This window comes from Rhinatrema bivittatum, chromosome 19 (assembly GCF_901001135.1).
Source record: "Rhinatrema bivittatum chromosome 19, aRhiBiv1.1, whole genome shotgun sequence".
NCBI classification, from domain to species: Eukaryota; Metazoa; Chordata; class Amphibia; order Gymnophiona; family Rhinatrematidae; genus Rhinatrema; species Rhinatrema bivittatum.
In genome coordinates this window covers 35,015,679-35,034,235 of record NC_042633.1, presented here as the reverse complement: position 1 = coordinate 35,034,235, position 18,557 = coordinate 35,015,679, and the positions used below count along the sequence as shown (strand labels likewise).

At 49.5% G+C, this 18,557-nt stretch overlaps 2 protein-coding genes across 4 annotated transcripts; one reads left to right on the top strand and one right to left on the bottom strand.

The window, feature by feature from the left end:
* Positions 1–673: 673 nt before the first annotated feature.
* On the bottom strand, positions 674–12,993 carry RXRB (retinoid X receptor beta). Of its 2 annotated transcripts, XM_029585181.1 has the most exons (10): positions 12,513–12,989; positions 10,045–10,286; positions 8,267–8,420; positions 7,737–7,916; positions 6,560–6,726; positions 5,046–5,175; positions 3,703–3,835; positions 3,471–3,562; positions 2,723–2,828; positions 674–1,945 (listed from the first exon to the last, which is right to left on the bottom strand). In XM_029585181.1, the coding sequence occupies exons 1-10, from the start codon at positions 12,526–12,528 to the stop codon at positions 1,798–1,800; spliced, it is 1,368 nt and encodes a 455-aa protein (XP_029441041.1). In that variant the 5' UTR covers positions 12,529–12,989; the 3' UTR covers positions 674–1,797. The 2 variants fall into 2 exon arrangements, with proteins under 2 accessions (XP_029441041.1, XP_029441042.1); XM_029585182.1 differs by lacking the exon at positions 2,723–2,828 and having other exon boundaries at positions 12,513–12,993.
* A 249-nt stretch (positions 12,994–13,242) lies between these two features.
* Positions 13,243–18,374, top strand: SLC39A7 (solute carrier family 39 member 7). 2 transcript variants are annotated; one of them, XM_029585180.1, is made up of 8 exons: positions 13,243–13,419; positions 14,002–14,424; positions 14,537–14,705; positions 14,930–15,007; positions 15,136–15,270; positions 15,368–15,523; positions 16,414–16,610; positions 16,934–18,374. In XM_029585180.1, exons 2-8 carry the CDS (start codon positions 14,005–14,007, stop codon positions 17,183–17,185), a joined length of 1,407 nt encoding a protein of 468 aa, XP_029441040.1. In that variant the 5' UTR covers positions 13,243–13,419; positions 14,002–14,004; the 3' UTR covers positions 17,186–18,374. The 2 variants fall into 2 exon arrangements, with proteins under 2 accessions (XP_029441040.1, XP_029441039.1); XM_029585179.1 differs by having other exon boundaries at positions 13,327–13,483.
* Positions 18,375–18,557: the final 183 nt, after the last annotated feature.

The following is an 18,557-nucleotide window of genomic DNA, read 5'->3' as shown; positions in this document are numbered from 1 at the left end:
CAGGCCTGTGTATCTGTGCTATGTGCGTGTTTGCGTGTCGTGTTCTGGGTGTGCACCAATACCATGCCACTCGCTGTGTCTGTGCTGCGCTGTGTGCCTCCTCGCGTGAAGCGGGAGCCCACACATGCACAGGCAGTAAGGGGATATGACTGCATTGCCAACGATGCCATGGACTAGGAAGGAAAGACAGATGCAGAGAGGGAGAAAGTGAGAGGCAAGGTCGAAAGGAAGAGGCGCATGAGAAAGAAAGGTAATGGAGCTGGGGGGGAGGGACAAGAGGAGCACAGAGAATATGAAGAGAAGGTGGGGCTGGGGGAGTTGGGGCTGTTCAGCTTGGAGAAGAGACGGCTGAGGGGGGATATGATAGAGGTGTTTAAGATCATGAGAGGTCTAGAACGGGTAGATGTGACTCGGTTATTTACTCTTTCGGATAATAGAAAGACTAGGGGGCACTCCATGAAGTTAGGAAGTGGCACATTTAAGACTAATCGGAGAAAATTCTTTTTCACTCAACGCACAATTAAACTCTGGAATTTGTTGCCAGAGGATGTGGTTAGTGCAGTTAGTGTAGCTGGGTTCAAAAAAGGTTTGGATAAGTTCTTGGAGGAGAAGTCCATTAATGGCTATTAATCAAGTTTACTTAGGGAATAGCCAATGCTATTACTGGCATCAGTAGCATGGGATCTTCTTAGTGTTTGGGTACTTGCAGCCAGGATTGGCCTCTGTTGGAAACAGGATGTTGGGCTTATTGGACCCTTGGTCTGACCCAGTATTGCAATTTCTTATGTTCTTAAGAGTGATGGAGAAAAGGAACAAAAAGGAGGGCGACAGATAAAAAGGCAGAGGGCCAAAGAAAAAAAAAAAAAAGGTGAGGTGGGAGAGAGGGTGCCAGAATTATGAATGAGAGAGAGGTGAGATGGGACACGGCTAGAGTGGCCTCTACCTGAGTTTACAAACTTGTGAGGGAGGGAGGGACCGGGGGGGGGGGGGATCAGAGAGCAGAGAAGAGCAGCAGGGTTACTAGACATACATCACACTTCATAATCTGTTTGAAAAGCGCCGCCATGGAGCTCTGTCCACATTCCCCCCCACGTGACGACTCGGACTGAAGCAGTCCGTGCTCCCCGTGTAACGGCCCCGACCGAAGCAGTCCACAGTCCCCCGTGCAAGGTCTCCCTTTTCCATGCTTCTGCGAGTTTGCATTTCATGTTTAAAAGACTCTTTCTGTCCGCTACCGCTAGTCCATCCTTAAAATTTCACCGACGCCGCTTGGAGACGGCCGGGCACACGACGCAATGTCTCCCTTTAGACAGACAGTCTCTCTGTGGGGTGGGTTTCACAATCTCTGCCACTGTTCTGGAAGCCCAAGTGTCCCTCCGAAGAGTCTGTGTGGTAATCCCACATTTTCTGAGAGAAAAGGATCTCCTCTTTGTGCAGTTGCCGAGTCTAATAATGTACTGTTCTGGGAGTACAAGCATTTCATGCCAGAGAAGATCCTTCCATAGGGGCAGGCGAGGAAGAAGATGGGATAAAGGGATTAAGCGAAGATGGGGCAGAGGGCAGAGTTGGAAGCTCGTGGGAAGATCGGGTTAGGATGCGGATTGAAGGATGTAAAAAGGGGACGGTGGAGCTGGGGCAAGGGAGCACAGGGGGAAGGTATAGTTATAGAGTGAAGACAGAGCTGGGGCTCAGAGGAAGGTGCAGTTGAGCTTACAGGGGTTGTATTTGTGTGTGTGGTGCTGGTGGGGCATCTGCTCTCAGTTTCTCACTGCGTGGCGTCGTTTTCTAGTCCACATTTCAGGAGAGCTGATGTGGAGCCTCAAGCATCTCCATCAGGAAGGTATCAATCGGGGTGTCGCCGATCAGCTTGAAGAAGAAAAGATGCTCCAGACACTTCAGCCCAATGGAGCGGAGAGCGGGCAACCGGAGAAGCAGCTTTGCAAATCTGTGGAAGAGATGGCAGAGGATCAGCGGTGCACAGATCCACAGAACTGACACCACCCATCTCCCCATGTTCCTTCCTTCCCCTCTAGGCTGATCAGGTTGTCTTCCCCCTTCTCTCCAACCTCCCCAGGTTTTCCCCACACACCTTTCCAGTCTCCCTCTGCCAGCTCAGTATCTCATTCCCAGACACAATTAATTCTAAGGATGGAAAAATAGCACCATCCCATTTCCTGAACACCTGCATCTGTGGGGAGGGGGGAATGTAGTCCTTAAGCACCAATCCCAATACCTGAACACCTGCATCACATCTGGGGGTGGGGGGAATGTAGTCCTTAAGCACCAATCCCAATACCTGAACACCTGCATCACATCTGGGGGTGGGGGGGAATGTAGTCCTTAAGCACCAATCCCAATACCTGAACACCTGCATCACATCTGGGGAGGGGGGGAATGTAGTCCTTAAGCACCAATCCCAATACCTGAACACCTGCATCACATCTGGGGGGGGGGGAATGTAGTCCTTAAGCACCAATCCCAATACCTGAACACCTGCATCACATCTGTGGGGGAGGGGGGGGAATGTAGTCCTTAAGCACCAACCCCAAACTCTCTCTCATTATTCAGCACACACATACGTGTGTACCTGCTCATGGTACTACTGACTGCAGTATGACACCAAAGAAGCACCCAGACCTTCCTCCCCCCGCCACACACGCAGAGGCATGTCCTTAGAAGTTTTGCTTGCACTCTGTCTCCTGACACACACAGAGGTACGTGCCTGCCCTGTTGCTCAGGGTACTTCTGCTTGCAGTAAGACTCCAGAGACGCGTACACTTTCTCCCGCAGGAGCTCCACTTCCCCGGGATTTGATAGCCCTTTGGCATCTGGAGAAACCAAAAAATAAAAAAAATCTGCAGCTGCATACGCGGATGCATGTATTCTCTCTTCCGTCCCTCCCCTTATCTCTTCCCTCCCATCTCTGATGTGGTAAGGTAGAGGGTGTGAGCGGTACAGTGCAGGGTAGGAGGGAACAGGCAAGAATACAGGTTGGGAGGCATCCGAGATGGCTGGAGTGCAGGCTAAGAAGGTACGAGGATTAAGTGGTAGATAGTAAGGATGGAGGAGGTTGGGAGGTAGGACAGGAAAGATGGGGGTTGTATTGGGAAGTATGGAAAGTAGGCTGGGAGTTATGAGGGAACTGTAAAATGTATGCTGTGAGGTAAGAGAGGTACAGTTGGAGACTTATGGTGGGGGACAAGTTGAGATGTAGTTTAGTTTATTTGCATTTATAAAACTGCATTATCCTGTGAGCCCAAGGTGATCACTGTGGAGGAGGCGGGAGGTGTGAAGGACAGGTTGGGATGTAGATGGAAGTGTGAGGGATAGGTTAGGGTGTAGGTAAGTGGTACGAGAGAGAGGCTGAGGTGTAGGTGAGGAGTGTGACCGACAGACTGTAGCGTAGGTCGGGGTAAAGTTTGAGGAAGGAAACGTAGCTACTCGGCGGATCTCGGCACTGCATTACAGACCTGGGTTAAAGAGGATAATAGCTCTTAGGCAGCCTAGCTCGGTTTTATCCATCCTCATATCTCTCATCTTGGACACAAGTTCTGTTAGGACTCTGTAAGGAAACACACGACAGTCACCGCTTACCCCAGAAAGCAGCTCCATGCCTCCCTTGGACCTCTCCGCCAAGATGTGGCTCCAAGCTCCTGTTTGCCTTTCCTCAGAAAGCTTCTAACACTCGGGGGTGAGACTCACCTGTCAAAGATGGCACCAACGCCGGCACTGTGAGCACTGTTTCTGTGCACATGGAGCCCGGTGGCCAGCAGGATCCCGTCCTTTACCGAGATGGAACGATGTGAGAAAGAGGCAATGAGCAGCTCATTCCACCCTGTGGGGAGCAAAGGGTCAACAAGGATTAAAAGGGCACAGGAAGCAAAAAGGGATTCGAGTGTAAAGAGCGTCAAGAGAGAGGGATGGACAAACAGACAGAGAGAGGGCATAGAGAAGAGAGATGGAGAAAGCAAAAGGCAGGGTCAACGGAACGCCCTCGCTCTCTCTCAGAAGACGGGTGAAAGTGGTCGCAGAGATAATCAACGGGATGTCATCTCTCATCCCCTCCTGCTTAAGGACTATTGCAACCTGCTCCTCACAGCAAGCCTTCTCTCTCCACTGCAGTCTATTCTAAATTCAGCTGCGAGACTCATCTTTCCCCACATGCATATAAACCCCCTTCTGAAGTCACTGCATTGGCTCCTATCCGCTCCCACATACAGTTCAAGCTCCTCTTTCTCACCTACAAATGCCTTCAGACTGCAGAACCTCTTTCGGATAATAGAAGGACTAGGGGGCACTCCATGAAGTTAGCATGGGGCACATTTAAAACTAAGCGGAGAAAATTATTTTTCACTCAACGCACAATAAAGCTCTGGAATTTGTTGCCAGAGGATGTGGTTAGTGCAGTTGGGTTTAAAGAAGGTTCGGGTAAGTTCTTGGAGGAGAAGTCCATTAATTGCTATTAATCAAATTGAATTAGGGAATAGCCACTGCTATTAATTGCATCAGTAACATGGATCTAAATGGTTTTTGGGTACTTGCCAGCCTGGATTGGCCACTGCTGGAAAGAGGATGCTGGGCTTGATGGACCCTCAGTCTGACCCAGTATGGCATTTTCTTGTGTTCTTATCTCTCTTCTCTTCTCTCTCTCTACACCCCTCCTTGTACACTCCGCTTGTCGGATAAAAGTCACTCCTATCTGTGCCCTTCTCCTCTACTGCGAATTGCAGACTCCATGCGCTCCACCTGGCTGCGCAGTGTGCTTGGAATAGTCTCCCTGAACCCGTGCGTCATGCTCCTCCTCACGACGTGTTTACGTCCCATCTAGAGGCCCACGTTTTTGAAGCTGCTTTAAATTTTAGATACGATTGTCTGCGTTTAGCCTCGTTTTTTTATTTTTAACCATGGTCTTGCTTTACGACATGCCCCTTGTCCTGAACGTCTGTCTTCCTGGATTGTAAGCTCTATTGAGAAGGGACTGTGTGCGCCGTGCAGTGCTGTAGAAAGTGGTAGTGGGTGGGGGGGTAGGAGGGAAGGGTGCTTACCAGCTCGCAGCAGGATCACCTGGTCATCCAGTGGGAGCTCAGAGAAATGGGGGATGCGCTTGGCCCATTCCACCAGGGTGAAGAGTTGCTTGTCTGCTGCCTGGCAGATGTTTGTCACTGGATCGTTGGGCTATAAAAACAGTCACAGAGCCAGAATCAGACAAGAAGAAAAAAAAAAAAAAAAAAAACCCCCATCATACACACTGTGAAACACAGCTAAATATCTACCAGCTGCCGATTTACCTCACCGTGAGGACATGCCCAAATATCTCCGGGTCTCCAATTTATTGTAATGCAAGATAATTACAAATCTTGCCGGTCGCAAACGATCTCCCTTGGGGGTAGCATCTCCAAAAGGGGAAAGCATTTTCCATCGCGCGCGGGAGGCAGCTGCGGCTTTCTGCACGCATGCACGGCGACCCACGACGCTTCAAAGCGGACGTTGCGGGTGTAGGGTCTGCTTTGAAAGCGCCGAGTGAAAGCCTGCGAGTACAGAAGCAACCCACAGACTTCAGCCCTAGGCGAGCCGTTGTGAAATCACTCTCTTTAAGGCTGTTTGTTGTCCAGGCGTGCGAGGACGCTGTCAGAGGCTTTCGGTTTTTCTCACGGCTGGCCGCGAAGGCTTTAAACGGGTCTCTGGCTCCACTGCGCGTGGCCCTTCTGTTCGGTTGCGGTGTACGTTACTAGAGTCCACGGCACCGTACGTTCTCGTAGCTTTGCAGGCGATCAGCAGCATTTGAGGACATTACTCGGATCTCCCTTTGGGAGGAGGACAGTTCTGCCTGTTTAACCACAGTGGTGTTAGAGATTTGCTAGATCTGGGTATTCTGCATGGAGTTCAGTATAACCTGGGGCTCTTCTTGAGCTGCTTTCCAGCCGTCTCATCATTCTGTTTGCCCTCTCCGAAAGTCCCCTGGGCAGGCATTCTGCTCCTGCTCTATGGGATATTCCACCCCCCCCCCCCCCCTCAACTTCTGGAACAGAAAGAACTGTGCAAGAAAAAAAAACCAACCTTGAATAGAAAATACTACAGGACGTTGGCCTGCTCCTTCATTTTAGTTTACAGGGGGTGAAAAGACCCAGGGTGCTTTTTACACAAGCTTCTCTGTGGGACGTCGCTTTGCTTCTGGAAGCTGAGGGGAATTATAGAGGATGGGGGGGGGGGGGCAAAATACACCACAATTTCAAAAAACTCTAGAAGAAGCCAACTGGCAGGGATTATTCATTTTTCACTTTCAAAAACTGAAATTAGGATTACGCTGCTCACCGAGCCACCCCCACCTCCTGCGTGAGCACAGAGGGGCTCTCGCCTCTGGATTGTACCACATCGCGCAGCAAATTCCACCCCCCTGCAGAAGCGTCTTCCCCGGGTTACACCGCATCGCTCACCGTTTACTACCGTCCCCGCTGACTGAACGGCCCGGATTATACCTTCTAAGCCATCACGAGTCCCACCCCCGCCCCCCGCGAGCGAGCCTAGAATGGTCTCCCCCAGATTATATCACGCCACTCACAGAGCTGCCGCCACCGCTCCCAGAGCCATCCACGCTTTGATCCGTTTTCTGCTCCACGGAGAGCTCGGCCTCTAGAATCTTCTCCACGGGCATGTCCTCGTTGGCAGTGCTGCTGTACTCGATGTCTCCGTCCCTCTCCCGGCCCCGCTGCCGCTCTTCCTGCACCGCTGAGACAGAGAGAGAGAGAGAGAGAGAGAGAGAGAGATTTATCCGAGAGAAGGAAACAAGAGTAAGAGGGCAAGGGAAGATGCAGGGCAGAACTGGGATGCATTCCCCTACTGTTCTTCCATCCAAAATAAAAAGGACATTCCAACTCCAGTTCCACCTTGGTGACAGCGACACAAACTCCCTCCACAACCAGGCACTCTCGTCACAATACAAAAAAAAAAGGCACACCCGATGCATAATCTATCAAACCTGCCATGCTGAAACAGCTCAACTCCCAGCACTTAAAGGACGACAACCCTACCTGCGAATAAACAGCACTGCAAATATTACTCCAGGCCTCTAAAACCAATAAGGTTCCTACTGGGGGGAAAACAGAATAAGCCAGACTGCTGCAGATCCCTGCAAAGAAAGCGCACGCTAGCAGAATTCCTCACCTCGCTCACCCACGCAGAACACAGATCGACCCTCACCACCTACAGGACAAGGGACTACGAACAAGAAACAGAAACGTGGAGACGAAACTGTGAACCTGCAGCGCAACCCCCGGAGAAATAACAAAAGGAAACGCAACTCCCTCCTGTACCGCGGGAAAATCCAAAGAGAAAGAGAGGGATGGGTGTTTCCCCCAATGAGAAGCCTTCCCGCAAAGGAACGGGCAGGAAAAACAGCAGCCAGACAAACAAAATATCATCATCAAACCCAGAAACCGTCCTCCTCCTCTCTCTTCTGTGCCTTGCAATTCTTGCCTTTGGCCTCACACACACACAAACACACGCTCTCACACACACACACACACTCTCACACACGCACGCACACTCTCACACGCACACTCTCACACACACACACAATCACACGCTCTCACACACACACACAAACACACGCTCTCACACACACACACAAACACACGCTCTCACACACACACAAACACAGAAAGGGTCTTGCACCTGAAAAGGCAGCCTAGGAGGGGGGGGGGGGGGGGAAAGAGACTCCATACTGGCGTCGGTCCTACCTTCCCTTTTCATGCCCGAGGCCAGGCACTTCTGGTAGCGACAGTACTGGCAGCGGTTGCGCTGTCTCTTGTCCACGATGCAGTCTTTGCTGTCCCGACACGTGTACGTCAGATCCTTCCGGATCGTTCTCTTGAAGAACCCTTTACAGCCCTCGCAGCTGTACACGCCGTAATGTTTTCCTGGGACAGACGGATGGGAAAAAAAAAAAAAGCATCGGATAGAGTTTGAGAGGCAGCATGAGACAGAGCCAGAGACACAAAACAGATGAAAAACGTAGACCCAGAGAGAGAGAGAGAGAGGGGGGAGAGCTGGTCGAGAGAAAGAGCATGAAAGGCCAAGAGACAATTCAAGAGAAAGCCTATAACGGACAGCTCCGGCGAGGAAATATGAGGCATCCCCGGAACGGCAGTGCGTAAAATCCCAAAGAGAGAGAAGGCAGTGAAAGAGCGAAACAGCGCGACAGTTCCCTCCCACAAACCGACACACTTGGCGACGGAGAAGACGGAAGATGCCGCGCCCCTGCCTCTACCTGAAGACCTGTCCCCACAGATGGCGCACAGGCGTTTCCCCGACACAGCGCCGCCGTGGGGGTGCGCAGGGAGGCCCCTCATTCCCACCAGCGGCTTCACATCGTCCGAGCTGCTGACCGTGTGCAGGCCAGACAGGTTCACGGTGGAATTAATCTGCAGGAAAGAGAAAAGCAAGTCAGGGGGGGGGGGGGAGAATCGCTCTCCAAAGGTGGCGGGGAAGAGGGGGGGGGGGGGGGGGAGAAGGTAGAGGAAGAATTGTTGATGAGAAAGGAAAGCACAGGAAGATGGATGAGGAGAGAAAGGAAAGTAGAGATGGGAGAGGGCAAATAGAAAGGGAGAGCAGAGAGAGGAGAGAGATGAGAAACAGAGTGGGGAGGGGGGGGGGGTGTAAAGGAATGCAACTTAAGATGCCCCATAACACTGCAGAGGCTCAGAGATTGCAGGAACTGGCATCTCCGTCACCGAGGAGCAAAAAGGTGAAATCTGTGGTTCCTGGGCCCTGTCCCTTAAAGCTCGATCGATAGAAGCTGGCAAAAACATCTCTAAGGAACAGGGCCTTTTCTTCCGCAGGTCCTATTCAATGGAACATTCTCCCACCTGACCTCAGACAGGACCCCTGCCCAATTTCATTCAAGAAAAAACTAAAAACCTGGCTATTCAACCTAGCTCTTCCAGAAACAGCATTTTAGTTAACACATTCTCTCCTCTTTTCGCTACATATCTCTGTTCTTTCCTCACCTCAAGATAGGCTTGTTTTTATTTCTGCTTTCATATTTTACTTTTCTTTTTTCTCTAATTCATTTCCCTTGAAGAGCCCTCCTATTACCCTTTGGTAATATTCTGCCTTTCTCCTCCCTTTTTTCTCCTATCTTTTTCACTTCATATCTTCTGCTTCAACCTAATAGTATCTAAGACCAATTTAATGGAATCAATTGCTTATTGTGACTGTATTGTTTCATAATTCAATTTGTTGTTCCAGGTTCTTTCAAGGTTAATGTTCAAGGTTCAATGTATAGCCTACAGGCAAGTTTTACGTTCTTTGTAAACCGGTTTGATTTGTATCTAATGCAGGAAGATCGGTATATAAAAACAAAAAATAAATAAATAAATAAATAAATAAATAAAAAGATCTCACCCCCAAACTTTGCTAATCAGAGGGAATTCCAGGTCATGATAAAAGCCTGAATGGCCTCGGGGAATCAGAAACAAGAGCCACGGGAGGAAGGGACATCCGAATTATCTCATTCTGAATCACGAGTGGAGGGAGGCCAGGCACAGATGTGCAAAACCAATGACTTAAATAGCTTTTTTTGGGGGGGGGGGGGTAATACATTCAAGATCTGGAAAGTTGTATGAGCCTTGTGTCAGTTAGATGGCACCATAGGCTAAATAATTCTGAGATGATTATATCAAATTCTGAATCAACATCAGATCAATGTAGTGATGTTACCGGATACAGGCACAACTAATCTGCAAGCTGGTTACCATGTATGGAAAGATAGAATGATGTGGAAATAACATAAATGTAATGTAAGCTCTATTCCTCTCTCTCTCGCTCTCTGCTTTTGCTATTTTAACTTTCATTTTACATATTGCTGTCGCTGGTAAGTTACACACTAATTATTCTGCCCTCCCTGTAATATCCAAGAAAAAAGGAGGGACTCCGCAGGCAGAAACCACAGATTCAGGGAATTTTGCAAGGAAAAAAAAAAAAAAGAGAGAGAGATGGAAGAGGTGTTCTGGGTGCCGGACATCATCCCACACAGCCCTCACTTACCTGGGGGCTGCTGACAGGTCCATAGCCAATGGACGGCGTGGCAGGCAGGCCGGGTGAGCCCAGTGAGGAACTGATGACAGGGAAAGGGGATCCCAGGCTTCCCAGGGGTGAGTTCATGGATGAGGTCATGGCAGATCCAATCATGGAGGGATGGAGAGGACCGGGGGGCGGCGGAGAGGGACAGGGGACTCTCTGATGCTGCTGAGGGGGACTCACCGAGGAACTGTCTGGGCTCCTGCAGTCTACAGAGAGAGAGAGAGGCAGAGAGAGCATAAGATGGGGAGAGAAAGGGAGAGCGTGAAACAGCAGCAGGGCAGGAGTGAGGTACATTGGCAAAGCTAGGAGTAGGGGTAGTCAAAGCTCTGGAATAGCAGGGAGTACTGTGACAGCTGAGTGAGGTGCATCAGCAGAGCTGTGCTGGAACAGCAGGGAGTGCTTATGGGCACGGGTTTGGGTGAATTGGGGGGGGGGGGGGGGGGGTCGGGGGGATCTCAGTACTGGAACAACGGGAATTGCTGCAGGGCATTGGCAGCTGTGCCAGTGGCATTGCAGTATTAGAATAGCAGGGGATAATTTTAAATATATATGGATACAGACAAAAACACATTCCTCAAAAATATATAGTAACATAGTTATATATTAGATGATAGCAGATAAACTGTTCCTTGCACAGTTTACAGCTTTCTAGCTAGTCTCATAACCATCCATCCAGCTTAATTACTTCCACATGAAATAGCATTGACAGCCTTATTGAAGTCCAGCTATGGCACCTCTCTCTTTCACCCTTTTTGTCCCCTCATTAAAGAACTCAAGCAATACCACTTCCAAGCTCTCAAAACGTGAGAGACGTTCAGTTGTGACAACAGCTCCACTGCATATGTCTGCTGGTCAGCAGATCAGCGCCCCAGCACAGGGCGTGCGAGGTGCTGCTCTCCGCAGTAAAGCTGAAGGAAAGGTTACACCAAGCGCGAGGCTGTGAGATCCCAGGTGAAGGCACCGATCCTACGTCCTCAGGTTTCCTTTTCAAATGGGAAATCCGTGGAAGGAGGTAGGGCTCTGAGTGCCTGCTAGCTTACAGTTCGGGGGGGGGGGGGGGGGTTTAGTGCCAACCTCCTGCCAACTCTCCTCCAGAGAGCAGCATCCTCCACCCGCCAACCTCTGCAGGGGTAGAGGGGTCCTAGTCTGATGAACAAGAAAAGTGGAATTGAGAGGTGTGCAAAATAGGTTTCTCTTTAATTTTCAAGGGTTGATGTGGTATGACTGTATGCACACAGGCATGTTCTGCATCAACTTTAAATGGCCAACTGCTGTACGTTTTTCCATGATACATCCAGCTGTGAGATTTTACATAGATGATGTCTTAGCGCAAGTCCATTTACATCCCTGGCCCTGAAAGGGTCCAGCCGGAGTGTTTCTACAGCTCTTAACACATTAACTCACAACAGTTTATATTCGTGCGAGATGAAAAAAAAAATGTTGACACTGTTTGACTGCCTAGGTTTCCTAAATATCTTTTCTTATTTCATCCTCTTTCCAACCAATCTCCAGACCCTTCTGCACCAGGACTGGGCTCACAGACTTATTCCACCTGGGGTCTGGAGAAAGTTCTATCATCAAACAGGTGAAAGATGCAAATCCAGTGCAACAACTGTAGATCTGACTATTTTACTTGCTAAAGCATCTTATTAAATAGCTTCATATTTAAATACAGAACTGCATGCCTGGGGGGGGGGGGGGGGGAGTTCACAGTATACATACCATTTGTACAAGTGTTAGACACATAATATGGAGAGACACAGACATTTCTGTATACGCAAAGCGTAAATACATATAGATATTTCAGTACAATAGGCCTCTCAGCCTACACACATATATATGAACTGCATCTGAAACAGGTGACTGCATGTTCTGAGGTATGCAGATGGTCACTCATCCTACATATGGTACTGCCAGCTAGCAACATGCAAAATGCATAAACTTGTGTGACTATAGATCAATGTACATGTGTGTATATATTTAGAAATAGATGGCATAAAAGCATTTCTATGCATGTGAAGATACAGAAATGTATGTACACCCACACATTGATAGTAGAAAAGCATAGCCACTTTTACTTCTACCATATACACCAGTGTAGGTACACCTCTATTTACACTAAGTACATATATACGTACATGGCTCTACTCATCTTATATATATATATATACACATCTGAGTGTGCACACCCTCATGTTATATATGCATCTGTATGTAAACACTCACGATATAGATAAATATAGTACACATGTAGATTTGTGTGCACCTATATCTATGCTCAGCCTGCTACTCATACGTCCATGTGCACACTTGTACTCTATATACGCATTCCCACTCATGCTGTACTTACACCTGCCTGTCACGCTCACCCATACCTACATACTCTTACGCCACAACACACAGACTTATAGAGGTCTTTCTCGGGCTCTTACCCCGACTGTCTCCCATCCCGGGACGGAACTTCGGTAGCAGCGCCTCCACCCCTCCCCCGCCGCCGTGGGTGAAGGCTAAGCAGCCCGCGCGCTCGCCCGGGAAGCGCCGCCGCTTCCGCCGTTCCTGCGGCTCCCCGTCGCCAGACAGGCCGCGGCCGCTCGCTCGCCCGCCCGCCACCTATCCCAGGGAGCTCAGCGCGCAGCCGGGAGGACCGAGGCCGTCCCAGGGAGCACCGCGAGCGGGGCCCCCTCCGGAAACGGCCGCGCGCCTTGCAGCTGCCATAGAGAGCGCAGCTCAGTCACGAGGGTAAGAGAGGCTGTTGGAAGGGGGAGCCAGAGAATAGATCATAGAGTTCTCCCATCGCAGATCTAGAGCGACCTCAGAGCTCACTTCTTATAGAGTAGCTGCGATGTCTTTTTTTTATTTATTTTTGAACCAGTTTATAAATCATCCACAATGTTGTACATGAACTTTGAAGCCCACATACGTCTTTTCCAGTTCCAGTTTTTCTGACCGTAAAAACTGTTAACCGTCCAGTCTAAAAAAAAAAAAACAATAGCTGAACAGTTTTGGAAAGCAAATACTTCCTGCTCTTTCGTTACAGGGACAGTTGATGGCCTGTAATTATTAAAACTCTTTAAAAGAGAAAACCCCGCCCAGAGGTCCTGCTCAGCAGCTTTTTGACATTGTGGAAGGCGGAAGTGACGCCATGCGCGATACGCCAACACTTCCCCCTTTAGGGTGGGGCCTCAGAGTCCTCTTGTCGTCGCCCTCCTAAATTCCTGCCGCTTCCGCCCCGCAGAATGGGCTTGTGGGGTTAGGACACGCCGAAGCTGTGCTTCGCCCCGTTCCGCTCGCGAGACTTGCCGCGCTCTCGCGAGGTTTCCGGGGCGCGGCGTGAGCCACGTAGGGTTCTCTTCCAGGATATTGTGACGGGGGGAGAGGAGAAGGCGCTGTGAGCGAGATGGGGGTGAGGAGGAAACCTGGGGAAGGGGCGAGACGGGGCTGAGAAGATCAGGGGGAACGGGGATTATGGTGAAAGTAGGGACCAGGAAAGGAAACGTAGAGGGAGAAGGAGTTAGTTTAAAGGGGGAGGGGGGGTGCATGGATTGCCACCTTTCCCCCAGGTCAACAGAACAGGCCGACCCAGTCCTATTGCATACATGGATTTGTAGAACGTATAGTTTTTCATTCATTTCCTGAAGAAAATCAGAACCAGAATTCTGTGCATGCCCTGACAAATCAGGAGTTTGACAGCTAATTGGGTTGACCCGAAGAGAGGTGGAGATGAGAGGAAGGCTCAGGGGGGTGCAAAGGTTTGAGATGGAGGATTAAAGGGTGAGCTCCCTAAAGGAAGCTGGAAGTGGGGATCATTCTCTAGCAGGGACTGCTTTTATTATGCTAAGGTGCACGGACTGGAATGCCTCTTCCCATGCTTCTTTATACAATAACTGTGCTGTAACCTGCTCTTGGTTTCTTTCTCCTCAGAGAATGGGACTGGCAGCCAGGACACGAGGCAGAGCTGGACTCTACTGTGGAACAGTGGCCTTGCTGGTGTGGGTTGTGCTGATGCAGCAGGTGTCTGGACACGGGCACTCGCATGAGGACGGACACGGGCACTCGCACGAGGGCCTTCACGGACATGAACACGGGCATGGACACGGGCACTCGCACGAGGGCCTTCACGGGCATGGACACGGGCACTCGCACGAGGGCCTTCACGGACACGCCCATTCCCACCATGGACACGGGCATGCACATGAGCATCTTCACCATGGACCTGCACACAAATACTCCCGAGAAGCAAACGTAAAGAGCATCAACCAGGAGGCAGCCAGAGCTGTGGACAAGCTCCAAAGCCAGCAGCAGACAAGGAGGGAGAAATTGGATGCCATGGAGTTATGGAGCCACGTCTGTATCCATTCTTTTTCTCCATGCTCTTCTTCACGTCTCTTTCCCTGTCCTTGTCTTTCTTCCTCTGTAAAGGGCTCATTTCAATGCTAGATTTGTTATTCATTTCCAGGCGATCGGTGCAACATTGCTGATAAGTGCAGCGCCCTTCCTCATTCTCTTCCTCATTCCCGTAGAATCTAATACATCTAAGCACCAGTCCTTGCTCAAGCTTCTTCTCAGCTTTGCCTCTGGTGGACTTTTGGGAGATGCCTTCCTGCACCTCATCCCTCATGCTCTCGGTAAGAATTTCCTGGGTCATAATCCACAGCTTCCGCCTCCAGGTACTTCCTAGAAATGCAGAAACATAGGCATACTTCCTAAATTATATGCTAGGGTTTAGCCACTTTGTAAGTACTTCCGATGTCAGGAAAACACCTCCAAGCGTCTGACTGAGTGTCTAACTCTGATCCTTCAGGGAAACCTCCAGTCCTGTGATCTGATGGGCTCTCATCTCTCTCCTCAGAGCCCCATTCCCACCAGGAAGAGAAAGCTGACCAGTCCCATACTGAGATGTCACACGGTCATGGCCACTCTCATGAAGGTAAGTGCAAATGGCCAGAAGAGTGTAACTCCTCCACCCATCCAGTTCCTGGGATGGTTTTCTTGCCAGGTAAGACCTTGGTGAGAATATATTTGGATTTTTCTCTTTCTCCTTTTCTTTTTTGGCAGGCCATGACCATTTTCAGATGATGTCAGTGGGACTCTGGGTCCTGGCCGGAATTGTGGCCTTCCTGATGGTGGAGAAGTTTGTGCGCCATGTGAAAGGAGGCCATGGACACGGGCACAGCCACGTTCCACTCCCTGGTATGTATGACAGGAAGTGATGGCCACTTCCCTGGCGTTTTGACGGAAGCAGCCTCCATCATTTCCTGACCACATTGACTCCTGTTTGCTGTTCTAGCCACCAAGGTGAGTTCTGAGGAGGAGGACGATGACAGTGGGGAAGGTGAGAGGATGGAGAGTAAAGGAGAGGGAATCAGAAAGAGAAAGAAAAGAAATGAACCTGAGAAACCAAAGAAGCAAATTCAGAAGAAACCAGTGGAGGCGGTGGGATCTGGTAAGATATCCTGAAACGAGCCAGGAAATTTGTGGATGAGGTCAGCATAGGTGGTTCAATGGTATGGTTGAGTAGGTGACCATGGATAAATCCAAAGTTGACGAGCATGAGAAGGCTGGATTTTGGGGGTGGTTGGACAACAGCCTCGCTAACCTTGGTAGCTGTGAGGGATTATTGCAAAAACTTGGTAATAAGACATGGAAGGGGGAGCCTGAGTCCCGTAAGAGTTAAAGATGACAAGCACTGTAGTAGCCTTCCAGCATAGGTGGTGGAGGCCAGCACTTTTAACAGATTTCGGGTGCGCCTGGGATAGATATAGAGTGCAAAGGATTGAGAGGTCACGTAGAAGGCACGAGGGCAGGGGGAAGTTAGTGCTGAGTTGCACAGGGGAATTTATATGCACGTCTACCCAACTGGGCAGACTGGATGGGCAATTTTGGCCTTTATCTGCCGTCCTCTCCTGTGTGATGTGGTTTTGGGGCATGTTGTCTGGACGTGATGTGGTAATGGTAGCTTGGTTGAGTTAGGTTAGAACAAAGGTGATTTGCTGGCATGTATTGGACTGGCTGACTATTGACATTTGTTCCCTGCTTTAGTTGATAGCTCAGGAAAAGGATTTAATGGCATGAAATAGTCGAAAGCACGGTTGGTGGCTTAGTGGCTGATTTTTGTGGCAAGGGATGAATTGTTTGATTTCATCATCAGTGACAAAGGGTGATTGATTTTATGGTTGATTGCACAGGACGGGTGGGTGACTTTTTTTTTTGTTTTGTTTTTTTTTTTTTAATGGCGTGGCATGGACCAATGACACAGCCGATGTCTTGGTGTGTGGTGGCTCTGGAACCTGCCTGTTTCTCCTAAACCCGTGCGGGGTACCTTTCTGATTCCAGACATGAAAGTCTCCGGCTATCTGAACCTGGCCGCGGACTTCACCCACAATTTCACAGACGGGCTGGCCATTGGCGCCTCCTTCCTGGTGAGCACCAACGTGGGCATCATCACCACCGCCACCATCCTCCTGCATGAGGTCCCGCACGAGATCGGAGACTTTGCCATTCTGGTGCAATCGGGCTGCAGCAAGAGGAAGGTCAGTCTGTCCCTCTGTCCATCGCTCTTGTCCTTCCTTTCTTTCATCCCCTTCCTCCTCTTTTTACTTTTTATTCCTACTTCTCTTGCAAGGGATCGCTGTTGATATTTAAGTAATTATAAAGTTAACTCAAAATATTTAATTTGCCTGTTGTGTGCGTTTTGTTGTTTTTTTACTTCAGGAATTTTGAACAATGATGGTAATTGCTTTTGGTTTAATCAGTGTGCCCTGGACTTAAGAGGATAGAAATGGAAATAAATGATAATGCCCTGCGGGCACTGTGCCTTTCTAACTAAATGGACTGTCCCCTCCTGTCTCTCCAGGCCATGATGCTGCAGCTGATCACCGCCGTGGGGGCACTGGCTGGCACAACCTGTTCTCTCTTGGCGGAAGGCATTGGGGAAGCCGCCACAGCCTGGATCCTGCCCTTCACCGCCGGTGGCTTCATTTACGTGGCCACCGTGTCTGTGATCCCAGAGCTGCTGCAGGATTCCAAGCCTTTCCAGTCCCTGCTGGAGATCCTGGGGCTGCTCTTCGGGGTGGGCATGATGGTGCTCATTGCTCTGTACGAGTAGAAGAAGGGCCCGGCTTCGTTGCATCCACTACATGGACAGAGGGGGGGGGGGGGATCTGCTGCTGTTGTTGAAAATGGATGGATTTGTCTGTGGAACACAGGCCTCCAGTTTTCTCCTTCTAAGGAGAGAATGGGACAAATGTCACAATAATAGGTTGTTTGTTTTGGTTTTCTTAATTTGTTGGAATGAGGACCAAGTAAATGTAGTCTCATCTTGTTCTCATGATGAGAATGAACAGAGAAACATTCTGCATTCTCCCAGCTGTAGTTTTGGGACTGGCTCTGGTTCCTTCTTTTGTAGAGGAATGATTGCATGCCTATTTCCTCTCCCTCCCCCGCAACACTCACCCACACGCACCAGGGCTAGCACTGTGGCTGCTTGCTCACTCCCAATACTAAGCACAGTTTTTCATTACGGCCAGGGAGCGGTAATTTGTCTTGAGCATAGCACTCCCACTCACTCTGAAAAGGTGGCTGTCGTGCACCCGTTTTACTGCTTGCCTTTCGCAGCAGTGCTACCCAGCGCTGAGCCACCCCTTTAACATACCAGCCAAGACACTCCAGGAGACCAAGAGAGGAGTATCTAGCCTAGAGAGGGAGACAATAGACCCTCCCCAACTACCGTGTGTGACAGAAAAATACAGAGTCCCCAATAAGCAAAGGGGAGATTAAAGAGAGGATGCACTTTCTATGCAATAAGTTGTGAGTCTTACAAAGTAAAGGAGAGCTCACGTGGGGAGGAGTGAGCAGGGAATGGCTGACTCCTTCCGTATGTAGTGCTGCTGCCCTATAGGGTCAGAGCTGAGTGTGTCTGAACCAGGGATTGTTGGAAGGGGGGGGGGGGGGGCGAGGGAAGGGAAACGAAACTGTACTAAGATTAGTGACTTGGTTTGGAGTGTAAATTACCTTTCTGTAACTCTCAAGGATGATTGATGGAATCTGGTAAGTACTGATCTTGAAGGCTATGAGGGGACAAGGGGGGTGGCCTAAACGCAGGTGCAGAATGTTTCCATTGAAACATAACAGGATGAGGGTTTTTAATCTTTTTTTTCACTTTTTGCTGTGTTTGAGATGATGTAAATTTAGTATCTTTTTTTATGCTGACACTTTCATAACCAGGTGTACAATATGCAAAGCATGTGCAAAGATTTATAAATGAATGAGGGAGAATAAAAAGAAAGAACCATGCACTTGTGATGTGTTATTTGCTTGCAGCCATCTCAAGAGGAAAGAGACTGCAGGGAAGCAGAATGATGTGTTTCGGAAGCCCTGAATTCAGGAAAATACGGAGGTTGAATTTCATACAGAATTTTAATTTTCCACATGCAGTTAGTTTTCTACTGGTCCTTATAGGCAAATAGGGTCGGTAGGAC

Excerpts from the sequence above, each read along its gene's own strand:
- RXRB (XM_029585181.1), bottom strand. Across the intron at positions 7,917-8,266 it reads CTGTGGGGACAGGTCTTCAG|GAAAACATTACGGCGTGTAC; the intron begins GTAGAGGCAGGG and ends CGTCTGTCCCAG. Across the intron at positions 6,727-7,736 it reads CTCGGGCATGAAAAGGGAAG|CGGTGCAGGAAGAGCGGCAG; the intron begins GTAGGACCGACG and ends TCTCTGTCTCAG.
- SLC39A7 (XM_029585179.1), top strand. Across the intron at positions 14,425-14,536 it reads CCATGGAGTTATGGAGCCAC|GCGATCGGTGCAACATTGCT; the intron begins GTCTGTATCCAT and ends ATTCATTTCCAG. Across the intron at positions 16,611-16,933 it reads CGGGCTGCAGCAAGAGGAAG|GCCATGATGCTGCAGCTGAT; the intron begins GTCAGTCTGTCC and ends CTGTCTCTCCAG.